General features: G+C 36.7%; 1 protein-coding gene across 1 annotated transcript in view; it reads left to right on the top strand.

The window, feature by feature from the left end:
• Positions 1 to 25,678, top strand: part of ZNF407 (zinc finger protein 407) — a 352,657-nt gene that overhangs the window by 18,805 nt on the left and 308,174 nt on the right. Inside the window, exons 2-3 of the mRNA XM_071554926.1 lie at positions 9,906 to 14,732; positions 20,287 to 20,401. Of these exons, the coding sequence (XP_071411027.1) occupies positions 9,941 to 14,732; positions 20,287 to 20,401 (4,907 nt within the window). The 5' untranslated portion in view covers positions 9,906 to 9,940. The remainder of the gene's footprint in view (positions 1 to 9,905; positions 14,733 to 20,286; positions 20,402 to 25,678) is intronic.

Below are 25,678 nucleotides of genomic sequence, written 5' to 3' on the forward strand. Positions count from 1 at the left end.
TTGGTCACGTAATCAGACCAGTGGATGTTTAGGATTGAATGGAGGAAGCACTGATAGAAATGTTTGAGGAGCCGCAGGTGGTGGCGATAGATGATCCGTAATTCAGACCCATATGAAAGAGTAGACAGTATAAAGGCTCTGTAGACACTGATCTTTGTACTTTTCTTCAGGTGTTTATTGCACCAGACTCTTTTATGGAGTTTTCTGAAGGCTCTGTATGCCTTTGCTAGCCTGTTGTATATCTCTTTGTCAATCTTACCATCTGAGGAAATGATGCTTCCCAGGTAGGTGAACTGCTGGACTGACTTAGACTCTGATTTGCCTGTGGTGATGTGGGGATGATGGAAGACTTCCTGAGGTGCAGGTTGGTAGAGAACTTCTGTCTTCTTCAAGCTGACTTGCAGCCCAAAAAGCTCAGCAGCCTCAGCAAAGCAGGATGTTAAGCACTGCAGAGCTGCTTCTGTGTGAGCAACGAGGGTGGCATCAGTGAGGTGCCAGTGCTTGGATCAAGGATGAATCCAGGTTGTCTTCAGGCTGTCTTTCTGCTGGAAGAGAGTGTTGGTGATGGTTAGCTGCTGTTCTACACAAAACTCTAGCAGGAGGCATCTGTTGTTGTTGCAGTTTCCAATGCCGTGCTTGTCCAGTCCTCCTTTCCAGGTTTCAGAGTTCTTTCCCAGTCTGGCATTGAAATCACCAAGGATTATGAGCTTATCACCTGCAGGAACCTTTTGGGTGAGGCAGCGCAGGTTGGTGTAGAATTTGTCTTTTTCCTCAGGGTCAGCTTGGAGAGTTGGGGCATATACACTAAAAAGAACAACATGTTGCTTGTTGTGCAGTGGGAGGTGTAAGGACATAATGTGATCAGAATGACCTGTCGGCAAATTTTCAAGTTTGGAGGCAATGGAGTTTTTATTCATGAAGCCAACTCCTGAAAGGTGTCTTTCGGTTTTGGGTTTGCCTGACCAGTAGAGGGTGTAGCCAGCACCATGTTCTTTAAGGCTGCGTTACTCGTGAAGACGAACTTCACTGAGAGCAGCAATGTCGGTGTTGAGTCGTGACAGTTCGTGGGCAATCAAAGCAGAACGACACTCAGGATGTCCACTATCCCCAGTATCAAGCATGGTTCTGATGTTCCAACATGCAAGTGTTAATTTGAACCCACCTTTGGAGGCAGGTGTATGCCTTTGTCTCTTTGTTTGGCTGCATCAGAAGATGCCCATAGCTGAGATCTGTGTACAGCTATTGCCTATTTATACTAATTTCTAATGATGGATGTTAATTTCTTTCTGTTAGAGATCCAGTAATACAAAGATGAGAATGCTGGTTTGTTCACTTTGCTTAAGTGTGCTGGAGGACTGACTCTGCTGGAGGGATTTGGAACAGCATCTATTCTAAGGAGCCCTTCCCAGTGCATTCTGGTGTGAGGCAGCCCTCTACTTCCACTGTGCTTCTCCCCATCACTCTCTGCCTTATGTCAGCAACCAAGCTGGAAAATCAAAACTGAAAAAATTTGGTTTCCTGTGTCTTGTAGGATTGAGCTGAAATACTTCCAGTGTTCTCCTTTCTATTTTATTTAAGAGAAAAACAGGGTTTGTTTCTAATAATTAAATTTTTGAATATGTCTGTGTCTACCAGTAATACAGTAATTCTGATATAGACAGACATGTAAATGTGCATTTTCTAATGGATATCTATTCTAATTGATAATATCATCTGTCATTTCTATAGATATCCTTACCAATAGAATAGGTAACACGTTTCTGTTTGATCTGCTTTTCTCAGATAAAATGCAATTACTTCCTTGTGTGAAGTGGCCACCAGGTGTCATCAGAATGCTTTTATTTTTATTAACGTCTTTTCTTTAGAAGCTTATGTACACTTCGTATTCTTTTCTGGAAACTTTGTTAACCTGTCACACAAAAAGTCCAAAGTCTTTTTGTTAGCTGTTCATCCAAAAACTCGTGCAGCTCTTTTCAGCTGAACTTCTTGAATAGGCAGCAGATGAGGAAAGCAGGATGCACAATACTGAGAGGGACGTGCACATATACACAGATTACTATATGCATTCTTTTCCCAGTAGTTTCAATGGTGATAAATACAGTAAGCTAAATCATGGGGGCCAGATTTACTTTAGTAGAATGTTATTAAAGGCAATTAAAATGATTAGACGGAAAAAACAAGTATTTAAAACATGTTAAATTTTCCTTTCTGCTTTCTGCACTCTGCTATCCTTAATGCCTTTTTCTACAGTTTTGGTGTCCTGAATTCACACTGAATGTGTTTGGGTTTGGTATTTAAAAAAAATTGGTTTATACGGTTCTTATTTTATTTAGCTGGGAATTTTTGGCATACTTCCCTTAATTAATTAATACATCCCAACTCTTATCAGCCTACCTTTAATTTATGTTTTTTCTGTCTTCCCTGGACGAAAAGAACTTCTAGTTTGTACTTCCCTTCTACTTGTTGGTTCAGCTTGAAACGTGGGTTCTTGGTTCTCCGCCAGCAGAGCTGGCCCTCTGTGTTGGCCTTTTCACCCTGTTCAGGCTGCTCAAGCTGAGTTAGTGGACACGTGTGTCCCAGGCTCTGATGATGGAGGCCTCTTGTTGCTTTCTGTATGATGAGGTAGTATTAAGCAAAGAGCCAAGAAAGCCATCCTGTTTTGTCTTTTTGGGTTTCATTTGCAGCAAAGGTTGGTAGAAATGTAGTAAGTCTTAGCAAATATTAAACACCAGAATAACCTCATAGGAAATTCATGCTTCTCATTTTTTAAAGGAGAAACGAGTCAGGGCTTCCAGAACCAGATTTCTAGGGTAAAATTTACAAGAACTAGTGTGCAAGTAGCAGCAATTTCAATTTACTTTTATCTTTTGCTGCCAAAGTGCGGGAAGAAGTTAAGACTTCCAACATTTTTCTTCAGGTGGCAGTGATAGTGCCTGTGTATTTCCTCTGATGAATTTTAGTGTGGTCCACTGTACATAGGTTACTGCAGCCAGCAGTAGAAAGGGATTCAAACTGCATTTTAGTTTTGGCTTCGCTATGGTTTTAATTGGTGTAGTTGGTGAGAATTGCATCTTGCATGAAACCATGTTGTTCGGAGAATTCCCACAAACCACAAGACTTACTACTCTATATGAAAAATGAACATTTCTTTCCTGGAAGTTTCTTTCGTGAACCTGATGAACTCTCTAAAGTAAAGTGTTTTGAGAATACTTAAAACGTTCTTTTTATCCATAAATATCACAGTGCTATATGAATACAGTCTTTCTTGGATCCTGAGAAGTTTCTATTGCATATTTTTATTGCTGTTGTTATATGTATGCCTTGCTCTGGAAACAGGCAGAATTCTGTGAATTTAAAACTCAGAATATACGGACCTTTTTAAATTTTCAAAATTTGAAAATATGGAGGTTACTTAGCATATTTTAGGAGATTCTAGTGCATATCCTCTGATTCTCTGTCTTGGATATACATGCCTATTGATTCTGACAACACTTGAAATGAGTGTATATCCATGTCTGTCTTTTTTGACTTCCTCTTCAAAGCTGATCTAATCAGCGGTGACTGCTGCATTTTGCAGCGTTTGCCTCCTGAAATGAGTGGATGATGAAGTAGGAAGCCTTTCCTTTTAATTTTTTTTCATTGCTGTTGGTGTGGATTAAAGAATATTTTCCTTATGTCAGGAATTCACAAGAACTTCCTTTATGTTGCCAAAGGCCACTTTGAGTGGTTTTTAAACAGAAGCAAACAGGATGTGAACAATATTGCAGGATGCATTTCCTCATGATGCTGTTCCAGTTCTTTCTGGTGGCTCTGAGAAAATGAAGTTAATGGGTGCAGATAATTTGATAATTTGCCATTTTCAGTGGTACGCAGGTGATGACTATCAGGGGGCTTTTTATTGTGTTACTTGAACTGTTGTGGATAGATCCATGTGGAAATCTCAGTCTTTAGCCTTGTGAGTCTGCAGCTTGGTTGGAAATCTCCTGTGAAGATGTTGCTGTCCTAGGAAAAGGAGTGGCTTTACATGAAGAACAGGCATTTTTGAGCTGCAAGGGAAATGGTAATGGATAGCATCAAATGCTTCTCAGAAAATGGTGATCCAGATCCATTTAAACCAACCACCATATTGTCTCCTATATTCCATTATTAAGGAGACTGTTTGCTTGGATTAGTCTCTCTGAAGGAAGTGAGGTAACTTTGTAAGGCCATGAGACAGATGTATGATTTGATTTAGGAAGGATGTTATGCCCCTGAGAAGGTGCTTATTTGCTCAAAGGTTGTATGTTGAAATGAGTAGTTCACATTCAGTTTTGTGCAGGCTATTTAAGGAGCTCATTAAAATGATTTTGCTTCATTGTATCCATGATTTCATTGAAAGAATTAATTGTCTGAAAAAAGGGGAATTTTTACTGGAAAAATTATGAAAATCTGTTTTCCATATGTCGCATCCTTTACACACACTGCAGATTGGGCATTGAATTCTTGGAGACAATAGTACTGGGACTGAGAAGTGCTCTGGAAATTCTAATGCCAGGATTAGCATAAAAGAAGTAGAGTTTGGTATTTGTAAATTTGATTTTTTTGGATTTTTGTGTACATATCCCTACCCCTTCCCTTGGCATATGACCAAAAAGAGAAGTAAATGAAATGCTATTGAGGATCAAGTTAAGGAACTTTCTAGTTTATTAAAGGTTTATGGATCATAAGTAAATTGCTGTTCCTTTTGATCTTAAGATTACTACTTTCTAAATTTCATCTGAGGATTAGGCAACGCAAGTCTTACATTGGAAAGCTGAACTGCAATGTCTCTACCTTTTGGCATAGAGACATTATATACTGGATTTTTGGACCAGTAGAAAAATATTAGAACACTCAACTAAACCACTCTTTATTTCTGTCATAAAAAACAGCTTCTGTCCACAAATGACTGATTCTTGTGTATAGAACTGTAGCAGGCACTATATCAATATACAAAAAAGCTTTGTACAAAGAATACAAAAATCTGCATTGTTATCAGGTAAAAAATCATGTTAGCAACTGAAGAAGTGCTATTTTTTCTCTTTTTTTTTGGTATTTGTTTTCTTTACAAATAGTGAGATGATGCAGAATTTTGACTATGGGATGTCTTTTAAATTAGTTTAAATATTGAAGCAAAAACTCCACAATTCTGATGATCTGGAAATCCCAGTGGATGAAAGAGGAGAATCTTTAGCTAGATTGGTTTATGTGACGTAACCAAAATACTGTGTATTATGTACATGCAATTTAAAATGTGTGTCACCTCATATATTCTATAAAGATCTGGATCTTTGGCCTATGCAGGTGGAACATGTAATATGTAATATAAACATTTGGCTTTTGAAGGTCATGTTTCACTTCTTTTGGATATTTAGAAACTTATAAGAAAAGCATTATGTTGTAGTGCCTATTTCCAATAGAATTACTGAGTTCAGCTTTTTCTGCACAAAAATTTTGAGGTCACAATAGGTTTCTTTCCAAAACTCAGGAACAGCAGTGTGCTGCAAAGAACCTTCAAATGCATTAGGTAATGTATGACTGTCTCCAAGCAGAAGAATTTGTTAACCTGAAGCTAATGTGGCAAATTAATTTTTGGTCATATCCTTTAAGAATCTGTTCAGCTATACTTGATTTATATGAACATTAACAAAAGATTTATGTTACAAAAAGTCAACCCACTTTTGAGTCAGAACAGCTTCATTTTGAACATCAAATACCATGTTAAGAGAGCACTGTTTGACAGAATTGGCTTTAAACTATGGGAACTATGGAAACACTGAAGATTTGACTGCTGTGTGCTTAGCTTGGGTTTGATCCTGTGCTCTGGTCTTCTGCAGTGTTAGACCTGCCAATACCATTGTTGCTGCCTTGGACCCTTGGACCCTTTAAACCAGGTTTATGTACGCAATATGTTAAGTGGTTATGTATCACTGGGCTTTAGGTACTTGTTACTTGTGAAAATGTAACCAGATGATGCTTTAAAAGATGAGAGCTTGCACCTTGCATTGTTTTTAGTCTTGTTAGTCCATGAATAAGGTAGTTCAAGAGCTGTTCTTCTCTACCCCTACTGCTGTACAAGTTTGCCAGCATTACATTGCTATCAAAAGGCTTACTCAGTCACACTAATAAGTAGGAGTTAGACTTGAGCATCTGCTTAAGCTGCCATTGCTGCAGAGGGTTACTTGGTGCATCTCGAGTGTGTTCTTAGATTAATTTAATCATATTTCATATGCTGATTCTTTGCTCATGATGATGATCCCTGTGCCAGACTAAGGTTTAGTCCAAGATTAATTTTGCAAAAAGAAACCCGTATAACCTTATGTGATTACTGGGACTGTCCAAACTTTGAGTGCTGTTTATGTCTTCTGGAACGCGTTGGTTCCTCTATGTTTTAATACCAGCTGCAGGCCAGCCCTTAATTAGTGTGGTGGCTTTGATGAGAGCAGAGGTGAGTCGGCTTAGGCGAGCAGAGGATTTATGACCAGTTTGTTCTTTGCCATTGTCCTCTTGGCTTGTGGCAAATCTGGGAGGAGGCTTTTGGGAGGGAAGCTTACAGCAGAGGAAGCACTCTAGGCTCCTTCTGCCTTCTGCTTATGGTGCGCTGAATGCCTTCTTCAAGTAGTGATAACCATTTGTGCAATAAATTCCTGCAGGAGGGAGCTCACACCTCCCTTTGGGTGTGAGGCACTACTCTGCCATCAAGGAAGCTGAGGTATGTGCTACTGAAAGTGTGTTAGAGGCACAGCAGTGTTATCTAAACAAAGACTGTAGCTGGAAGAAATGGAGTCATGGTTCAGTGCTGTGGTCTAGACCTTATGTGAGATGTGGAGAACTGACCAGAACTCAGCAAATTGCTGACTGTGGTCCCAAGAAAAAGTAGTGACAGTAGTCAGTAGTGTCTGTCTCAGATGTGCTCTTGTCCTAAAAGCAACTTTAAGAGATAGTAAAAGAAACTGGAGGCTATTTGATTCCTTAGAATAATAATACAGGGGTAATTTTAGAGAAACAGCAGCAGCTATCTCAGAGTTGTTTTCTTTCATAGGGAATTCCTTCCGGATTGTGATTTCATGCAGGTGCTGACTCCCACGTAGTGATATGATGCAGATTGTATGGAGGTGGGACAGGGGCAAATCTAACTCTGGGAAGCATGTGCAGGGGGAGACTATTTTCATGGAAACTCAGGTGTGAGGTAGAGATGAAATTGGTAAAGGTATATCATTTAGTTGTTGCCACACTTTTCCTGCTGTGCAGCTGAGGAGCAATCGCCTTGATAACGCTTACTAGTTGGGCTGGATGTGAGGATGTTGACTTCGCTGGGAGCACTGCCTATAAATGGAACAAAGTGCATCCCTGGTTTGCCTGCTGGAAGTTTGTAATGGAATGAAGGCAGAGATAAGTGCCTATATTTACTACTAACTTGGAGTACTGGGAGAATTAGGCAAGAGGTCTGGGGTGTAAGGCTCCTTAGCATATTTGCCTTACATATGTGATTATTTTAATTTCATAGTGAATTTATTGGCAGCACCTCTGAGATTTATCTTTTGCATTTTACACTTGTCTAGCAACTAGTATGTGGTTCTGACTACAAACAATTTACGAAGATAAAATAGAGGAAATACATTTTTTTTTCCGTAAGCAGTTGAAAAACCCATAATTGGTACAATACAGTTGAGTGGAAGACAAGGTTGGAGACCAGAACTGGGATTGCAATCTGAGCACAGAGCAGGATGAACTTCTATTGGAGAGTTTGTGAACAAATACAAAAAAAGGAGGCTAAACCTGCAGAGACTGTGCAGATAATCAACCATCTTTTTTAGGTGTGTGAATGGCTGGTGGAGGTGAGCAGAATTTGCATGGGAGTGGTAGAAAGGGCCAAGTTTTGGTTGATGGAGAAACCTCTGTTTATACTGATACACCCTTTGATAGTTGAAATATTCAATGCCAGTATTAGTTCACTGCTGGACAAGTTTTGTGATAAATCTTGTGGTCTGAGAGGAAAGTATCCTATAAAGAAGATGGAGAACTGGTTTGAGGTTGAAGTTGTCATGTACAGCAAAGAAAAAACTGCCCAGGCCATGGAAGGGAAGAGTCATCAGGTCTCAGTGTGGGGCTGGGAAGCTGCTGTGGAGATGCAGCAAGGCAAAGGACCCACTGCTGCTGTGTGCACACATTTAAGGGTGGAATTGTGACACTCATCACTGAAGTAACTTGATATTTTTCAAGTTACATAAATAAACCTGTACTGCAGTTAAACAACATAATTTTAATCTGATCTTTTTTTCTTCTGTATCCCAAACAGTGCTCAAAAACCTTTTGGGGGGTAATCTTGCATTTCAAAGTCTTCATCTGGTCCTGCTGTAGCATTTTTGACATATTGACAATATGCTGACTTATACCAGCTGAGAATAGAGACCTGACTTTTAATTCTGACTAATTGTGATTGTTTCTCTCATGGTTTAGTGAACAAAGGAAAATAAGAATCAGAAAACCACAGTTAGAGGAACAATACTGTGATCCTTGAAAGGGCTATTGTGACCTGGGGGTGGTTATTCTCTTGTTATTTAGGTATAACTAGCTCAGTATAGGTTTGGTCGGTGCTTTAGCTCAGTGAGTGACCAACAGTGGAACAAACTGTTCAATGTATACAACTAATGTTCACTCAATTCCCTAGGGGCCTTCCACAAATTATTCTTAAGCAGAAAAATACATTTTAACTTCGTAGTCCAACTAATTTGAATGTATTTTCTCAATTTAATATTTTTTTACTTTGTCCTCAAATTTAAGCATAATTTTTTTTTTTTAGCTTGTACTTGAATAGTATTTTGTACTGTCCGTTATCTGTATCAACACTGGAATTACTTAATCGTGTCAGGAAGTACTTACAGTTGTGGTCATGGCCTCATTCAGTGAGTAACTGAACAAAAAAGTGAATACTTGGATCTGCAGCAAATTGATGTTTAAATCATAGTGTAAAGCGCATAGACAAACAGTTAGTATTTAATCATCTGTTAAAATGAAATGCATTTTCAATTCTCAGTTGCTTCATATCAAAATGAAAAGGTAATAAATGTCAAGATTTGATTTCCCATCCCCATCCCTCTTATAAACTGTGTTGGTAGCATCAGTTTTCTAGTGGTGACATCTTTTGGGGAACAGGAAGGTCACACTGAGCAGTTGAGCAAAAGCTTTTGGTAGCTTAATTTGGACAGTTGAAGCTTGTGCTGGGTTTCAAAGATGCTGCCCTTCTCTGCATGGCTATTTCATGACTATTTTTCTCCTTCCTTCTCCCTAGTTGGGAAACGAAGTTTTAGAGGATGTTTTAGGAATGATGGGAAGCTATACTTGTGACAGATTTTTTGAGAACATGGCTCTATTTGTTTTCCCTCTTTCTCTTTAGCAGGTAACCTGAGCAGAGGAAGGAAAGCAAGCTGCATACTTACAGTGTTTAATATTTATGTTGGCTTTGTTTTGCTTGTTGTTTCAGTCATGATTATTTCTTCCTTGGAGCTTTTAAATTTGGGAACCTACATTTCTAGTTCATGAACTGTTAAACATTCCATGACCAGTTCCCTGAAAGCTGTTAGTATGTTGTGTCCTAAATATGTTTCCAGAAACAAAGGTTGGGCTTGTCTGCTTTAGTTTAAGCATGTAGCAGATTACTTGATAACACAAAAACTTGAATCCAGTGCTTGATCACATAGTGCTCATCACAGTGAGAGCTCTGTAACCAAGTGCACAGAAGGTGGTTTAAATACCATGCTGAAAATGTAGCTTATATGTCTCAGTGTGTCTGTCTTCCTGACATGATTTTAATTTTCTATATTGCAGGAGTTTTAAAAATTTCTGATTGTGCATGAAAGACTAATAATAGCTCTTTTGTTTTGTAGGTGCAAAGCCAAATGATCTAGAATTGATAATATCAATGATAAGGATGGATGGAGAGGAAAATAAGAAGAGAGATGATGTTGATGAGAATTTGCAAGTTGAGTTGCCAGAAGAATCCTCAAGAAATACATCAGGAGAAACTGCTGGATGTGACTCTTCATCTCAGCAGAAAACAAGGCTTGTATCAGATGAAGTGTTCAGGGACCTTGAAAGCAAAGGAAAAGAGAATGGCACAAACGAAAGAGCACTGTCAGGATCACCAAACCTGGATGTTGTTGAAGCAGACAAACCTGAATATGTCACCAGAAAAAGAAAGCAGAGCTCTTCAGAAGACATGAAAGATAGTGGAAGGAAATTGCAAAAAGTGTTACCTGGAGAACCAGGTAGTATGATAGCTGAAGCTGTAAAAAAGGAAGGAGCCACCAGTTGTCCTGGTAGTGACATATTTAATTCAGATATCCTGTGCCTGCGTTATGATTTCAGATGTGCTGCTGATGATTCCATATTGAAAATTCACAATGAAAATAAACATTCTCAAGAGGTGTCAGGTGCTATTCCTGATAAGTTATCTTCTTCAGAAGATATCAGTGTTGTCTTTACAGCTGGAAATACAGACAAAGGTCTTAAAGGCAAAATGAGTGATCCGTGTTTACCTTCCTGCTCCGATATGGAAAAGCATAAAGAAGGAAGCCTCTCTAAACCATCCAAAGAGCAAACATGCCCTCATCGTAGTTGCATAGATGAATGTAGTTCAACATTGCATATGCACGTTAAGCAAGACCATGAGAAGTCCAAGTTATTTTGTTGTGAACTTTGTGGTTTTCAGAGTACTGAAGAAAATCTCCTGAATTCTCATTTCCTTGGCAAGACTCATCTTCGACGCCAAAATCTTGCTGCACGGGGAGGATTTGTACAGATATTGACAAAAAAATCCTTTAAAAACCAACAATCTACTGCAACCAAAGACAGGAAAGTCAGAGCAAAACCTGGGACCAGTAAATTAAGGACAAGAATTGCTGATGCAAAAGAATTAAGTGTTTGCACTACACTTAGAGGCTCAAAAGTAAACTTGCCTAAACAAAAGGACAGCAGTGAACTTCTTGAAATGATGCCATCTTCAAATATACCCACTGAAAAAACATGTACTGTGTCAGAAGAAACATTACCTTCTGGTATAGAAAGAAATGATGAAGTTCATACTAAAAAACTAGAAATACCGGGACCATCAGAAAATATTTTGCAGAAAACAGAACTCCCATTAACTACCAAAAAGCTACTTAACAGTTTACACAGGACAAGGAGGTTTGACAGACTGAAACATAAAAGAAATCTTTTTTTGTTAAGGTCTTCATTTGGACAGAGTAGGTCTTTTAGATTAAAAAGGCAGGTTAAAAGAAGGTACAACTTGTTGGGTAAGAGTAAGAGAGACAAGTCTGAAACTCAGAGAGTAAATGTGAAGCATAATTCCAGCACAAACCTTAAACCTGGTGATTCAAGCCCTATGTCACATAGAGAATTAGAAACAGATGCTAAAAGTAATTGTTACAGTTCTGCAGAAATTCAAGAGCTTACTGAAGATAAGCCAAATACCCTTTCTTCTGGCAATGAAGATGCTAAAGATTGTGGTGTTAAACTTACTGCTGATCATGGTGCTCTTCATACTTGCATGGATTGTGGTCACATTTTTCAGAACAGAGGAAGTTTGGAGACTCACATTGCGAAGCTTCATACAAAAAGGATCCAGTTTCACTGTCAGATGTGTAGTTATTCCTCTGGTGTAAGGGAAGAGACAAAGCAACACTGTCAGGACAGTAAACATCAGATGGGCGATTGTAGCTTTAATTGTCAACTCTGTTCATTTACCACCTTGAAGGTGATTAACCTTCAAAACCATATGAGTCAAGTGCATAATATGTCCCATAGTTGTCCAACGTGTGTTCTTTTTTTCCAAGTGGAAGAAGAGCTGATAAATCATCAAAAAAATGAGAACCATGATGGTTCATTATCTCAGCAAGCTATTCCATTGAGTAACAGTGATCAGACCTTGCAAGTGGTAACTCACGCTGACTCACTATCAAACAATAGCCAAAGACTTGCAAAGGAAATGGAAGTATCAATGCAAGCAAAAACTCCAGACTCCTCCTTCATAAATCATAGAAATGAACTAAAACATTCTGTTTTGAATAAAACCCAATTTCAATGTAAAAAGTGTTTTTATAAGACAAGATCTTCCACAGTTCTTACACGGCACATAAAACTCCGACACGCACAAGAGTATCACTTCCTTTGCAAAGCGTGTAATCTCTACTCACTGAGCAAGGAAGGAATGGAGAAGCATATCAAAAGAAGCAAGCATCTTGAAAATGCCAGGAAAAACAACATTGGACTACGTTTTGAAGAATGTATTGTAAAAGTTTGTGTTGGTGTTGGTGGTATTAAACCAGTGGTGGATACTTCTGTTTCTGGGAGTGGAAATACTGAGTTAGATAAAGAAATTATGCATGTTTCATCCTCTTCTGTAGAAACCATATCTAGAAATAAGGAACTTGTTCCACTTGATCAAAGGATGGGCGGCAGTGAATTGGTTTTAGCTAATGCACCCAAAAGAGGGAAACACAAAGGCACTGTTTCGAGGACCTGTACCCATTGTGGTCTTTTGGCCTCCAGTGTTACGAATTTGACTGTTCACATCAGGCGAAAGCACAGTCATCAGTACAGCTATTTGTGTAAGGTTTGCAATTATTACACTGTAACCAAAGGAGATATGGAACGCCACTGTGCAACCAAAAAACACAAAAATCGTGTTGAAATAGAAGGATGCGGAAAACAGAACTCGGAGATCATTGTTAGCCCTGAAGGAGGTAATGCTGAATCCATGATCAAGAAGGTTGACAGCCCCATGACTGCCTTGTGTGAACATGTTGAGGACGGTGGCCAGTCATCAGATTTGGAAAATTCTGTCTTAGACAATCAGGAAGTTGAGCGAGGAGATGTTGAGCTAAAAGTTACAAATGCCAGCAGACTGCCAGATTTGCAGCCTGCTAGCAATCCATTAAATCTAAACCAACGTGTGCTTCTGGAACCAGCCAAGGTTGCTCAAGACAGTGACCCGAGGTTCCAGAGAAGAGCAGTGGGTGCAAACGACAACAAGTGTGTACACTGCGGTTTCATTGCTCATTCTGCTGCTTCTTTAGAGCTGCATGTGAAGCGAAAACATACAAAACAATTTGAATACTATTGCATGGCTTGTGACTACTATGCTGTTACTCGCAGAGAGATGATTAGGCATGCAGCAACAGAGAAACATAAAATAAGAAGGGAATCTTATGTTTATTCTTCTTCTGGGGAGGAAGCAAATACAGCAAATATTGTTAAAGAAGGCACTGCTTTGCCTCAAGAGGAGCACCATCACAGTGCAGGAGAATCAAAAACTCTTTTAGGGGAAACAAAATGTGACAAAAATGCAGCACAAGGTGATCATATGGGTAAAAGCTTAACTGAGTGTACTGTTTTAGATGAAAATGCATCTCCAGGAGCCCCTAAAGATGTCAGTTCCCAAAATGCAGTAGGAGATGAACTTAATGAGGAGTCTAAGAATGGAGAAAAAAACCTTTTTTGTAAAGGATTCCAGCAAACTCCTCAGAAAGATAAAGTTGCATTTGCAAAGGAAGTATCAGTTAAAGAAACAGGTACTTGTGAGGTGCAAAAAAGTAAGCAGTGTCAGAAGCTGCTCAACTCAGATGATGATTGCACTGCAGAAAATCAAAATAGGTCCAGCAACACAAGCTTGAACTCAGGAAAAGGGAAGGAAACCTTGGAAGAAAATAGTGAAAACCCTGAAGTAGAGTGTAGAAACAAAGACAGTCTCAAAATAATATCACCAAAGAAAAATAACCCACTTATGCTAAGTCTTCCAGAAACAAGTAGTGCAGTAGAGCAATCAAATTTTTCTGGGAACACTGGAGAAACTGTACAAAATATACATAGTTTAGATGGTGACAGAAGTTTCAGAGAGAATCCTACTGGGGAGGAGGTAGAAGACCTTATGGAAGCACAACATGAAGCTGAAGTAACTATAAATAACGAAGTTTGGGAGGCAGATGGCTCAACAGCTGAGGGCATGCAAGAAAGTAGTAATGAGGTTTTAGGAACAGTTACCAGTTCTGATGATAAAGGAAAGGCAATGCAAAATTTTGGCAAATTTGATTCTTCTATAGTGAGGTTAAAAAGTCATCAAGATGGGGAGGTCATTGACCATTCTGCAGAAGGACAGATGTCAGGTGCAGTGAAAGCTGGTGAGCTCACAGTGAAAGCAGACACTTCACCAAGTGGTGGGAAAAAGAAGAAGTCAGAAGGAATTTCCCTTGGGGAATCAACACGTATTCGTTGCGATGACTGTGGTTTTCTAGCAGATGGTTTGAGCGGACTAAATGTTCACATAGCCATGAAACATCCTTCAAAAGAAAAACATTTTCATTGCTTACTCTGTGGAAAATCATTTTACACAGAGAGCAACCTTCACCAGCACTTGGCCAGTGCTGGGCACATGCGAAATGAGCAGGCGAGCGTGGAGGAGCTGCCTGAAGGAGGTGCAACCTTCAAGTGTTTGAAGTGCACAGAGCCCTTCGATTCAGAGCAGAGCTTGTTTCTCCACATCAAAGAGCAACATGAAGAGCTGCTGCGGGAAGTGAATAAGTACATTGTGGAAGACACTGAGCAAATAAACAGGGAGAGGGAAGAGAACCAAGGCAATGTCTGCAAGTATTGTGGGAAGATGTGTAGAAGTAGCAATTCCATGGCCTTCCTAGCTCACATCCGTACCCATACAGGTATGGAAATGCTCTCTTTGCAAGTGGTCTCTTTCAAACTGTGAATTATACCATTGGTCTTTTTCTGATTGTTAATCTCCTCAGCATTTCTTATGAACTGGCATTCGTGTTGCCTGATAAGCCTGTGATGAAATTCAAAGTTATCTACAGGGTTATGAAAATACACTGATCATAGGTCAGAAAATACAAGAACATTTTAAGCGCAGTCATCCTTCTACTTTTTGTTTCATATAGAGAGATTTCTTTCTTTTTGATCTAAATTGTAACCATTTGTTGGTTCTTAAATTTATATAATGATACAGTGATGGTTTGAGAGAACAATTAGCTGTTCTTTCTAACTTTGTCTTCCTTGCTCTTTTTTAATATCCAAATTGTTTATTTCATTTGAATTCAGTGAAACTTTCAGCACGACATAATGTTTCAGGACAGGCATTTGATATTACATAATTCCTAAATACATACCAGTAATAAGCAACAAGAGGTTTTTGTAGAAATGAGTTATAGGGATTGGAATTGGTCAGCGTTTTTGGAAGGTGGTGTGCAATGATGCACAGGGATGTAGCATCTGATTTAGTTTCTGTGCTGATCACACTTTCAATTCATTTTTATGTTTAATTTTAAGTGGAAAAATTTAAAAACATTTCTGTAGAAAAATGCATAAGCTGCAGTTCTAAATTTATGTAAAAATTCACTGCGATGTTTCTATAAACCTGCCATACATTCTTTATTTTAAATAGACAGCTTTTCTAAATCACTGAGCTCTGCTTAGACAAGTGGTGTCTCCATGGTTGAATTTATGAGTGGATTTGAATAATAAATTCACATTTCAATGAACATATTTTCATTAAAACTGTAAGGTTTATTTTACTGTACTTTTAAATAATGGCTTATTATGGAAGCTATAGTTTAAATTCATGCAGTATTTGAAACTTAGTGCATGGTTACAAGGAAGAGAACAAAAAGGTAAGAAAAAAGAAATATAAAAGAATGGTAATTCTTGGCATAATCCTAAAATAGTTTTATAAGGTTTTTTTATGAAAAAGCAAGGGCATGACTGGACAACAAATCCTAAAATTAATCTTGAGGAACAGGGGCATTGTATTTCAAACCTTTCAAAGTATTTTACTATAACTGCAGTATTCATGTATACCAATAACTCACGTACTTAATACTTTCAGCATTACTTCTGTCTTGTCAATACTGTAGTTATCTGTATTGCTTCAGCTAATATCCAGCTTCGAATGCAGTGTTAAGTCTTTAGAGGGATGCTCATGTTCACATGGTCAGAACAGCTGTATAAGCCCTTAATATGCCCTCTTACGGCAGATAAAACTGAATAAAACTAAGGGGGTGGATGCTAATGGAGCTCTCTTTAGAATTCTTTATGCAACTGTCTGGTCAAGACATGTTGCTTATAATTGATGTGTCCATTACTTGAATTCTCTTGTAATTATAGTCAATAAGTCTTGTAAATGTGTTAAAGCTCACTAAAAGCATACAAATTCAAGAACAGAGTAAGGCTAATAATTTAAAATAATCAATGTAGGCATTTCAGCACTTAATTTCCCTTGTGTGTTGATAGCTGATCATTCTTAATCCATTAAGATTTATTTAGTCGTTTACAATGCAAAATAGGTTTGCACTGGTCACTTGTGCCATTTGAAAATGTCCACCAGGTTAAGTGCAGAATGTAGTCCATTAGTCTTCCTTGACTATATGTATTAATTGCATTTAAAATCAAGTTAATGTGGATGTGAAAGTGAGGTAACTATCAATATATGACAGAGCAACCCTACTTACATAAGTTACATCATTGATTGTAACATTTAGTAAAAGTTAGTGTACTTTTTAACATCTCGTGCGTAGGACTTATCATGGAGTATATTTTTATTGTGCCTTCGGATAGCACTAAATATGCAAAGCAGTAAAAGAATACATTTACTTTTGCGAGTCATTTTTTGGTGGTGCCTGCAGAGAGATAGAAGCTTACAAAATGGAGTTTTATCAGCCTTCTTTCTCACTGCACCCTTAAATGAAATGCTTTTCTTGTGCTTTGCTTATTCACACAAATAGTAATATGGAGACTTTTATTAATAGTTAATGGGAAGAAGGGTTTCTCTTCCAATACGTATTTTCGTATTTGTGGTTTTCTTTGAGTCTTATAGAACCTTTTCTTCCAATCTGTATCACAGTGGATACAGTTTAGTAAGAAACAAATATTTTTAGGTTATTGGGAGTAGTGGCAGAGGGAAATGACCTACTCCACCAACTATATGTACTCTGGCTTATAACTTTGGTGAGGCAAAGTGCAGTATCTCCAGTTTCTGATCCGTTCCAGAGTAACAACAGGTACATAATAGGAGCACAGCTACACGTTCCCATTTGTTGTTCTGATTATGTGCTTTAAAAAAAATATTTCTTCAGCTTCTGGATGTGTAGAAATATGTTTATATATGTATGTATGTGTGTGTAACTCCTTGTCTTTTTGTTTTTCAGTTGAGTAATGATGGTTTTGGTTGGTGGGGGGAAGGGAAAGTTTTGGAAAGATACAACTAATGATTTCCATTAATACAAAAATAATGTTTCAAAATACCATTAAATAATGTAGGAGATTTTCACATTGCAAATGAAAGCGAAGGTTTGCTAGAGAGGACATAACAAATAAGTCCATCACATGTTGACAAGTGAAAATGAGGAAGTGTAAAGAAAAATAAAAGGAGTAGGAGAGGTGGAAGACTTTTTAGTTCGCAATCGATGGAGGTCCCATGAACTTAATTAACAATCAACATCTGAGGAAAAATCACCTGCAAACACATCATCTTTGTTGCTTTTCTTGTCAGATTTCTCAGTTAATGTCAGTTTTGCCTGATGTAAGTGTGGTATCTTACTCCCCATGTCATAAACATAGGAGGAAATGGTCTGATGATATTTCATGTGGCTCTGCTCACTTTGTTTTGGGCCTGAGCTGGGAACACAGCCATGCCTGCAGGTGCAATGATGTTGCCTGTGGCTTAAAGCTGAGACAGTGATTTTTTTCTTACAGCTTTGGGTCTGTATTGTCCTAATGTAATGTAAGGACTGGAACCTCGAGTCTTTTTTTTTTTTAATAAAATAGTAGCATGGTTTGTCTCTGCCTGACCAGAACTTTTAAATTTAGCCTTATATTCAATTTGGTGTGGTGGTGGTTTTTTTTTTGTTTCTTTGCTTTTACTTTTTGTTGCTGTTGTGTTTTTGTTTTGTTTTGTTTTGTTTTTAGCAAATACAGTTTCTTTTTTTTTCCCATTAGTTTAACTCTTAGTCCACTGTCTTCATTTTTAGTACAAAATTTTGAGTTGTTCCATTCAAGAACACATTGGAACCAATTTGGCACCAGTAACCTAAAAGGGAGATCCACTGCTTTTGTTTCAGGTGATAAGTCCTGAGCAGCTTGCCACCTCCTGAATTTTCATGGAGTCTAAATGGAGATGTTAACAGATATTCAGCTCTGGATCTGAGAAAAAAAATCAAAACCCCTCGAGACCTCAGTGATTTTTGGATGAGAGCAGTCAACAGAATAATACATTTCTGTATTGTCAGCAAACTGTAGCCAGGACTGGTCTGAACTTGAGTTCCACACAAAGGAATCATGTAAATGGAAAACAGCAAAGGTCTTGTATGGAAGCCCTGTGGGACACCTGCAGTAACAGAATGAGGAACGAATTTACAATTTAATCAGTAGGAGAGAAACTAAAGGAACATAGGGTTGAATCCACATGACATTTGAATTCTATGAGAGAACAGTATAAACACCAACAGACTTTAAAAAAGTCTACTCCAACTGTGGCCTTGATGTTATTAATTGTGCAATTAAAGATCATAAGTTAAAACGTCCACTTTTAATATTCTTTTAATGCAAAGATAGTTTTTTTTTATTTTCATGAGTCTCTTTGTAGAATGCAATGTTGATTTGAAATGTCACCAAATTAATGATTAATATAGTTTTATCAGGATCATTTAAATAAACTGGGGGTTTTTAGTGTGATAGATAGAATGTGATTGCTGTGAGCTGCAGTCTCAACCTGCTTTTGACATTTAAACATATAAAACTGACTAGATATAACCATTGAGGTGCTAAATATATTTTACATCTACTCTCAACAGTAGAAATGGAAGTATTAAGAGATCTGGCTTCATTGTCATTGAACTGTGAAATATTCAACCTTGTCTGCCCGTGCTTAGTACTGTTGACTTTTTTATTTCAGTTAGAAGATTAAAATGGAATGCTTCATTTTTCGTTAGCTTTTGGGAATTAAATTAAAATTTAAGACTCTAAAAATTTTTACTAAGATCCTGAATTTCACCAGTGGATTCTTGGAGGATGTTCAGTTTTCAAGGGCAAAGCAAAAAGGTCCATTGATCAAGTATGATATAGCGCAACATTTTTCTTATCAGAGCTCTTTATGTATATTTATTAAAGATCACATATTTCATATTATTTTTAACAATATTGGAAGGAGTACTTCACAAAACATATACTAAACATAATATGAAGACTCTGTGACCATATTGTACTTACTTATAACTGCAATTCTATGACTTTGATTTATTGATTTAAGGATTTACTGTTCAGAACATTGTAAAGTGCTACTAGAATGGTGTTGCTGCATAATAACATGGGGACTGACATGTGCCAAATTTCATTATGTCAGTAAAACTCAGTTTTTCCATCTTGAGAGAGGATCACAATTAAGATAGGCAAATAATTTGATTTTTCCTGAATTGATGCGATACAAGAAATAGGCTGATACTTCTTCCTTGGAGAAATAATTTCAGAGTTCTTTGGTCTGCAGCAGACATTTAATATTAAAGTTTGTTCTTGAAATAAATAATAGCCAAAATGTCAATACTTCTGGTTTGCAGAATAATCATAAATTCTTGACCATAAAACAGTCATAAAGGCATAATATTTTATCCACTGTATATTCATACATTGCATGCCATTACAATAGCTAGGTGATGAATCATTTTCTGTGTGTGACAGAACAAATCTGAAATACTAGTGCTAATATGAAATCTATTCAAAGTCAGAAGACTTGTAAAATTACTTTACTTTAAAAATATTTGCTTACAAAAAGAAGTACATTTTGCAGTTTACACCAATACCAAGCCTCTTTAAGACCATTACCTGAGTTTCAGCGTTTGGAAATGGGGAAAGGGGTAGAACAACTTTTACCATCTTGTTGAAATGTTGTCTACTTACTTTATTGTCTTCATTTTAATATATTTTGTGGGGTTTTTAATGGTAAGAAAAAAGAACAAAATAAAAGTTGACTCATTTTCTGTGATCTTGAACTTGAGGAAACTTCAGTGAGTTATGTATATTATATACTGTCTGTGTCCTGGGAGTTATAAATTTATGTACAAGTTACTTTCTTTATTAGGCAAAAATCTCAAACAGGTTAAATGTAGGATAGGCTTTTTAAAAGGTTATTTTTTCTCAGGATTTTTTATTTCTTTAACCGTGGGTGATATTTTATTCTAATTCAATTCATATCTTATGCTAAATTTTACTTAGGATCAAAGCCATTCAAGTGCAAGATATGCCACTTTGCAACAGCTCAGCTCGGGGATGCCAGAAACCATGTCAAGAGGCACCTTGGGATGAGGGAATACAAGTGTCATGTCTGTGGGTGAGTAAATTGAAACAGTCTCCACCATGGTTAACCAGGAGCAGAGCGCAGGATATGCATTGTTTCAGAATTGAAAACTGTGATGTGAGCAAGAGTGGCTAAAATTATGCATGCATATCCTCCTTTCCATTGTTATGGTAAATTCCTTAAATACAGTTATGACATTCTTTTCCCACTTCTAATCCTGCACTGAAGATGAGCAATTTTATGGGCTACAAGGTCAATTTGAACCTGTAATCTGTAAATTGACTAAATTATAGGATGTTCATTCACATTGCCAGGGAGAACTGTAAATTCCATTTAAAGACATAAAAAATATATAATATAGACTTTACTGTGTGGGGTTTTTTCTTTCGCTATACTGTTATAATTTTAGTACCATTAACAGATTTCTGGACTCCATTAGGTTTTTCATTCTTTACGAAAACAAAACAGAAGACAGGTTTTTCAAACAAACGGATCTAAAATCTCACAGGCATAAGACTTTTAAAATAAATTGAAGTCTTTTATGTATGTTTGTGTTCCTGTTTGTTACCCAAAAAAATCTTGTTTTCCTTTTTACAATCATTATTTCCTCAGAAGGATCGTTCATAATGTTTAATTGTCCTTCAAATGTGTTGCATTTAATAGGAGGCATTGAGACTCCTTAATGCAAAACTAATTAATTTAGCAGAAATGTTTAAAAGGTTTTAAAATGCCATGGCATATATGGTACATCATAGGACATTCGAAGTTGGATTTTAATACCCTAGTTCTGATTAAAAGTATATTTTAATGTTATTATGCTGAAGAAATTAACTAATATATGCATCATATAAAAATATTTTACTCAAACCTATGTAATCTGCTATAGCAGTCTTATGGCTAATGTGTAGAGGAGCACAGGTTCAATTAGATGATGCAGTGCACACACGAATGGTGTGGTGTGATGTTGGGGATAATATTCAGCAAGAGGGTCTTTTTAGCCTTAGTGTACCAATCTACTGCAGGACAAAGTGAGTTACACATTTTAAGGGACAAGTGAATCTTCAGCTGAAGATGCACCTCAGTGATTTTCACTAATTCATCTCTCTGTTTTTCAAATGATTTTGCATGAAGCATTATGAGATACTTTGGATGGGTTTACTCACTTAAGAGAATTAATTGCTGACATCTTGAAGCAAGAAATAAAAATGTGTAAGCCCAATTCTTAAATCTGCTGTAAACCAGTAGTAGAATAACTTGTGCTACTCCTTATTTTGCAGCATGGTTAAAATAAACTTGGTAGGCTATTTTATATTGTTTAAAAGTCTTATTTACTATTTCTGCTGTATGAATTGCCAAGAATTTGACATGGAAGATAGTTAACAACTACAGATCCACAGAAGTGTTTAGCTGAGGCTAAGCTCTGTTCTTTAGAAGTTATCCACAAACTTGACGTTGGTTCTTTATTCAATTCTCTTTTAACTTGAACTGAAAATCATCCTATTAATTAACTATTTCATTGTGAGAGGAAAAGTAGACTAAATCTCAAAACAGCTAATACAGTATCTTTTATAAAAAAGAGAATTAAAATTATTAGGATTTGGCAAAGTCCCTCATTTTTTTCAAAAACTCATTCCATCGCTTCAGGATTGACATGTCTGACAGAACCTGTTTCAGAAATTACACAACTCTCAGTTGTGCTTCACAATGGTTGTGCAAGAGAGAGAGCAAAACATGTATGCATGATTTAAACTTTGGATTGGAATGCTAGTTGCTTTTCTAAGCTGACTGCTTACTGTATGTCACTGACATGTCATACCTGGTAGCCAAGCAGGTACTCATTTTCTGGTTTTGTATACTATTGTGTTGCTAATTTCATCAACATGAAGCTGTGCTATTTAGATATGGCAAAACAATCAGCTGAAGAGACACACACCACAATACCCTGTGCTCACAAAATATTATTTATATCCCTCTTTAAATAATCATTGCATTTCACTTACTGTGCACCAAAAATGTATTTTAACAATTACATACTAACACTGATTTATTTGGAAAAGACATTCGTGTACTGTAGGTAACTTTCCTGAAGAATGGAGCAGGATTTGAAGGAGGAATGACCAGTGCAGTTTGAACCGTAGTCCATATAATGAATGTGCCATCTCTGTATGTGGAAGAGGAGAAAAAACCTCAATAGCTTATGCTGTATTTCTACTCTTTTAATTAAAAGGATTGGGTAGTGTGTTGGTTAAAAAAATAAAGTAGCAACATAAAAAAAAATAAAATTGCTAGGATTGGCTATCGGATTAGTGACACTATAGAGCATTGGTACATTAACACCACTGACAATGTCAATTCATTATCATTGATGGCTAAATAATCTCAGAAATGCTCAGCGGACCTATTAGTTCCTGAACATAAGCAGCTCATGCTGCATTTCTTCATTAGCTTTAATTGCTATAAATTTTACCTTTTTAAAAATCATGCTTTAAAAGGTGAAGTGATCTTTCAGGAACATTAACTCTGTAATTTTGTCACAAACAGAAGGTCCTGCACTATGTTTTCTTTTCTACAGTAGTTAATATTCTATCCTCTGACTTCTAGATTCATAGTAATAAGCCCTCTGCTAGTTGTGAGGATAAATTGTGTTTCAAAAGCTTTTGAAACTGCTTGGGCACTTTTTAAAGGTGAAATGTCAGTGCAGCATCATGCTGTACTGTTGTCTCAAAATACCACCTTTTTCAAAGACAAATTCTTTTGAAATTTTTGTCTTTAAAAAAAAGAGGCAAAACCCTGAATTTTTTGTGTTGTTTGCTCTGCCTCAGTTGTACAAATGATCCTCATATTTACATGCTATAAAGTATACAATTTATAATTCACTTAGTGTTGAAAAAGGCAGTAATTTTGCTGTGTTGTTTTATTTTTTTTTAGTTCAGGGTTTATTTTCTTCAGCTGCAACTACATGACACTGAAATTGGACACTACTAATGTTTTAACATTTGGAATAAACCGTCTGTTACTCATTTCCTTATTGCAGATGTGTGTTAATTGTTTTCTTTTCCATATCCGTGGCTGTAAAATATATCCCATTATTTCAGGGGTAGTGTCTGTTTTCAGTAGCAAACTGCTGCACGTTTGAATTGAATTTTTGAAAGTTTGACTCTGAAATTGGCTGATAACCTGGGTTAGATGAGCAAGTCTTGGTTGCCCAGCACTTAAATTTTTTGTTTCATTTGCCTGGTAAAATGCAGCTTATCATGCACTTTTCGAATTTTATGCCTCAGGTAGAATATGAAAAATGCATTGCTCTGCAATTGAGATTTTGAACAGAATTTATAGACAGTGTTTGATTTTAAAAAAGTATCTATTATTCCTTTGCCTTTTTCTTACCTTTGCTTTCAGAAACAGGATTTTTGGGGATGTAGTTACATGTTTCAAGTAAGAGGGGCTGCTTATTTCTTTTCTTTTATTCCCTCCTTTTTGACTTCTTAAAAATCGACTGAGGAAGATGGGTATAAGGTAGGTTTGGATTTTTAGGAAAATTTTCAGTATTTAAAACATGCACACAAACATTTTTTGCTACATTCCTACAAATTGAAAGGACATTTTTAGCAATGTTCCTATTATGTTTACTACACAAACAGTATTTCATATACAGCAGTCAAGAGTTTTTAGAGCACAAGTAAGTATTAGAGACACAAAGGAATTTGGAGGGGCGTGGAAAAGATTGGATTTTTAATGTATTTTGCTGCAGTAGTTCTTTCTTGTAGTTTTTTGTTGTTGGGGGAGGGTTTGCTTTATTGTGGTCTTCTGGTGAATGGAGGTGTTAGTCTTTTTTTATTTTCTGTTCCTTAGTTCTCGATTTTCTTTGAAACTCCTTTTCTCAAGATATCGTATGATGTTCTACTAAATAAGTGTTTTGCTTAATTCAATTAGTTCTTAAAGCCTCATATAAATGAGGTTTGAGGACATTTATAGTGTCCCAAGCATGGAAATAACTTCACTTCTGCTGCTGCTCTTAATACTAAGAGTAGTTTGGAGATTTGTTTAAAGTTTAGTATTTTAATGACATTGGTTGCTTTGACAATGTCTAAGGAAAAATATTCACCTATATTGAGCACAGTGGCTAATCTTTGTTCTTTATAGATAAGGATGTGCTTTGATGAGCTGCCTGAAAAGAATTTGGCTGTACTTGTGTGCTGTGTTCTAAAAAATCTAGATTCTCAGATTTTTTTAACAGATTACTCTTAATTGCAGGCTACTTTTCGTGAAAGCCTACTCTTAACATTGCTTTTAGCCAGCAAAACAGACTTATTCATAAATTTATTGGTAGGAATAGGAAAAACATTATATTTTCAAGGATGCCTTAATGTACTGTAATGTAAATTAATTATTAATATTTCTGCAGTTTGGGAAATCTTAAATAGAAAGTTGCTACTCTAGTAAAACTATTTTTGTGTGGTATTACCTAGTTTTTTGTGCATTAGAAGGGATCTCTGTGTAGATGATTATAATGTCACTTTCTGACCTTTGCAGCTTGAATAATTGTAAATCATTGCTTCATAACGTGTCAGAGAATGTCTGTACTAGGGAATTAAATGGCAGAATATAATAGACCAAATTATTGCCTGTCATGTTTTCAACAACACAGTTAGTATTTGAGTTACACTTAATCATTACGTGCATTAGCAACTTCATTGGAATCCAGCTTCAGGCTGAGCATGAAATACATTACATTATTTAAACCTCTAATGGTAGAAGTCATTTATTTGTGTTGAAGTGTACAACATGCAGAGTTTCATAAAGCAAGGAACACTTGAGAGCTTAATTTATCCAAATCAAAGTCTAAATGCAGATAAACACAAGTGGCAAAAATTAGTAATTTTTATAGTCTGGAAATATTTAAAAATACATGGTTGTGGGTAATTGTAGGCAGCAGGAATAAATTAAAATCACTAGTTTTAGTCAGCTCTGAGAATTAAAACTGTTTTATACCTAAATAATCAAGTGCATCATGAAATTGCATTTTTGAATGAACAATTAATTACGCACATCATATCTACAGATGTGTCCAAACAAAAAATATATATTTGGTGCAGCTGTTTAGATCAGAGATAATTGCATGTGAAGTGACTGTTCCAGATCCAGCTATGCTTAGTTTCTCTATTTGCATTTTGCCATTTGGTCCTACCATATACTTTTGTCTGCGTTTACTTTAGTAAAGAAAAATGAGGTGAACCTACACAGCAGCTTTCCAAACTTGCATTCACTTTAAAAAAAAAAAATAAGAAAATGTTACAAAAAATAGCTGGA

This window comes from Pithys albifrons, chromosome 4, assembly GCF_047495875.1.
Source record: "Pithys albifrons albifrons isolate INPA30051 chromosome 4, PitAlb_v1, whole genome shotgun sequence".
Classification (NCBI taxonomy): Eukaryota; Metazoa; Chordata; class Aves; order Passeriformes; family Thamnophilidae; genus Pithys; species Pithys albifrons.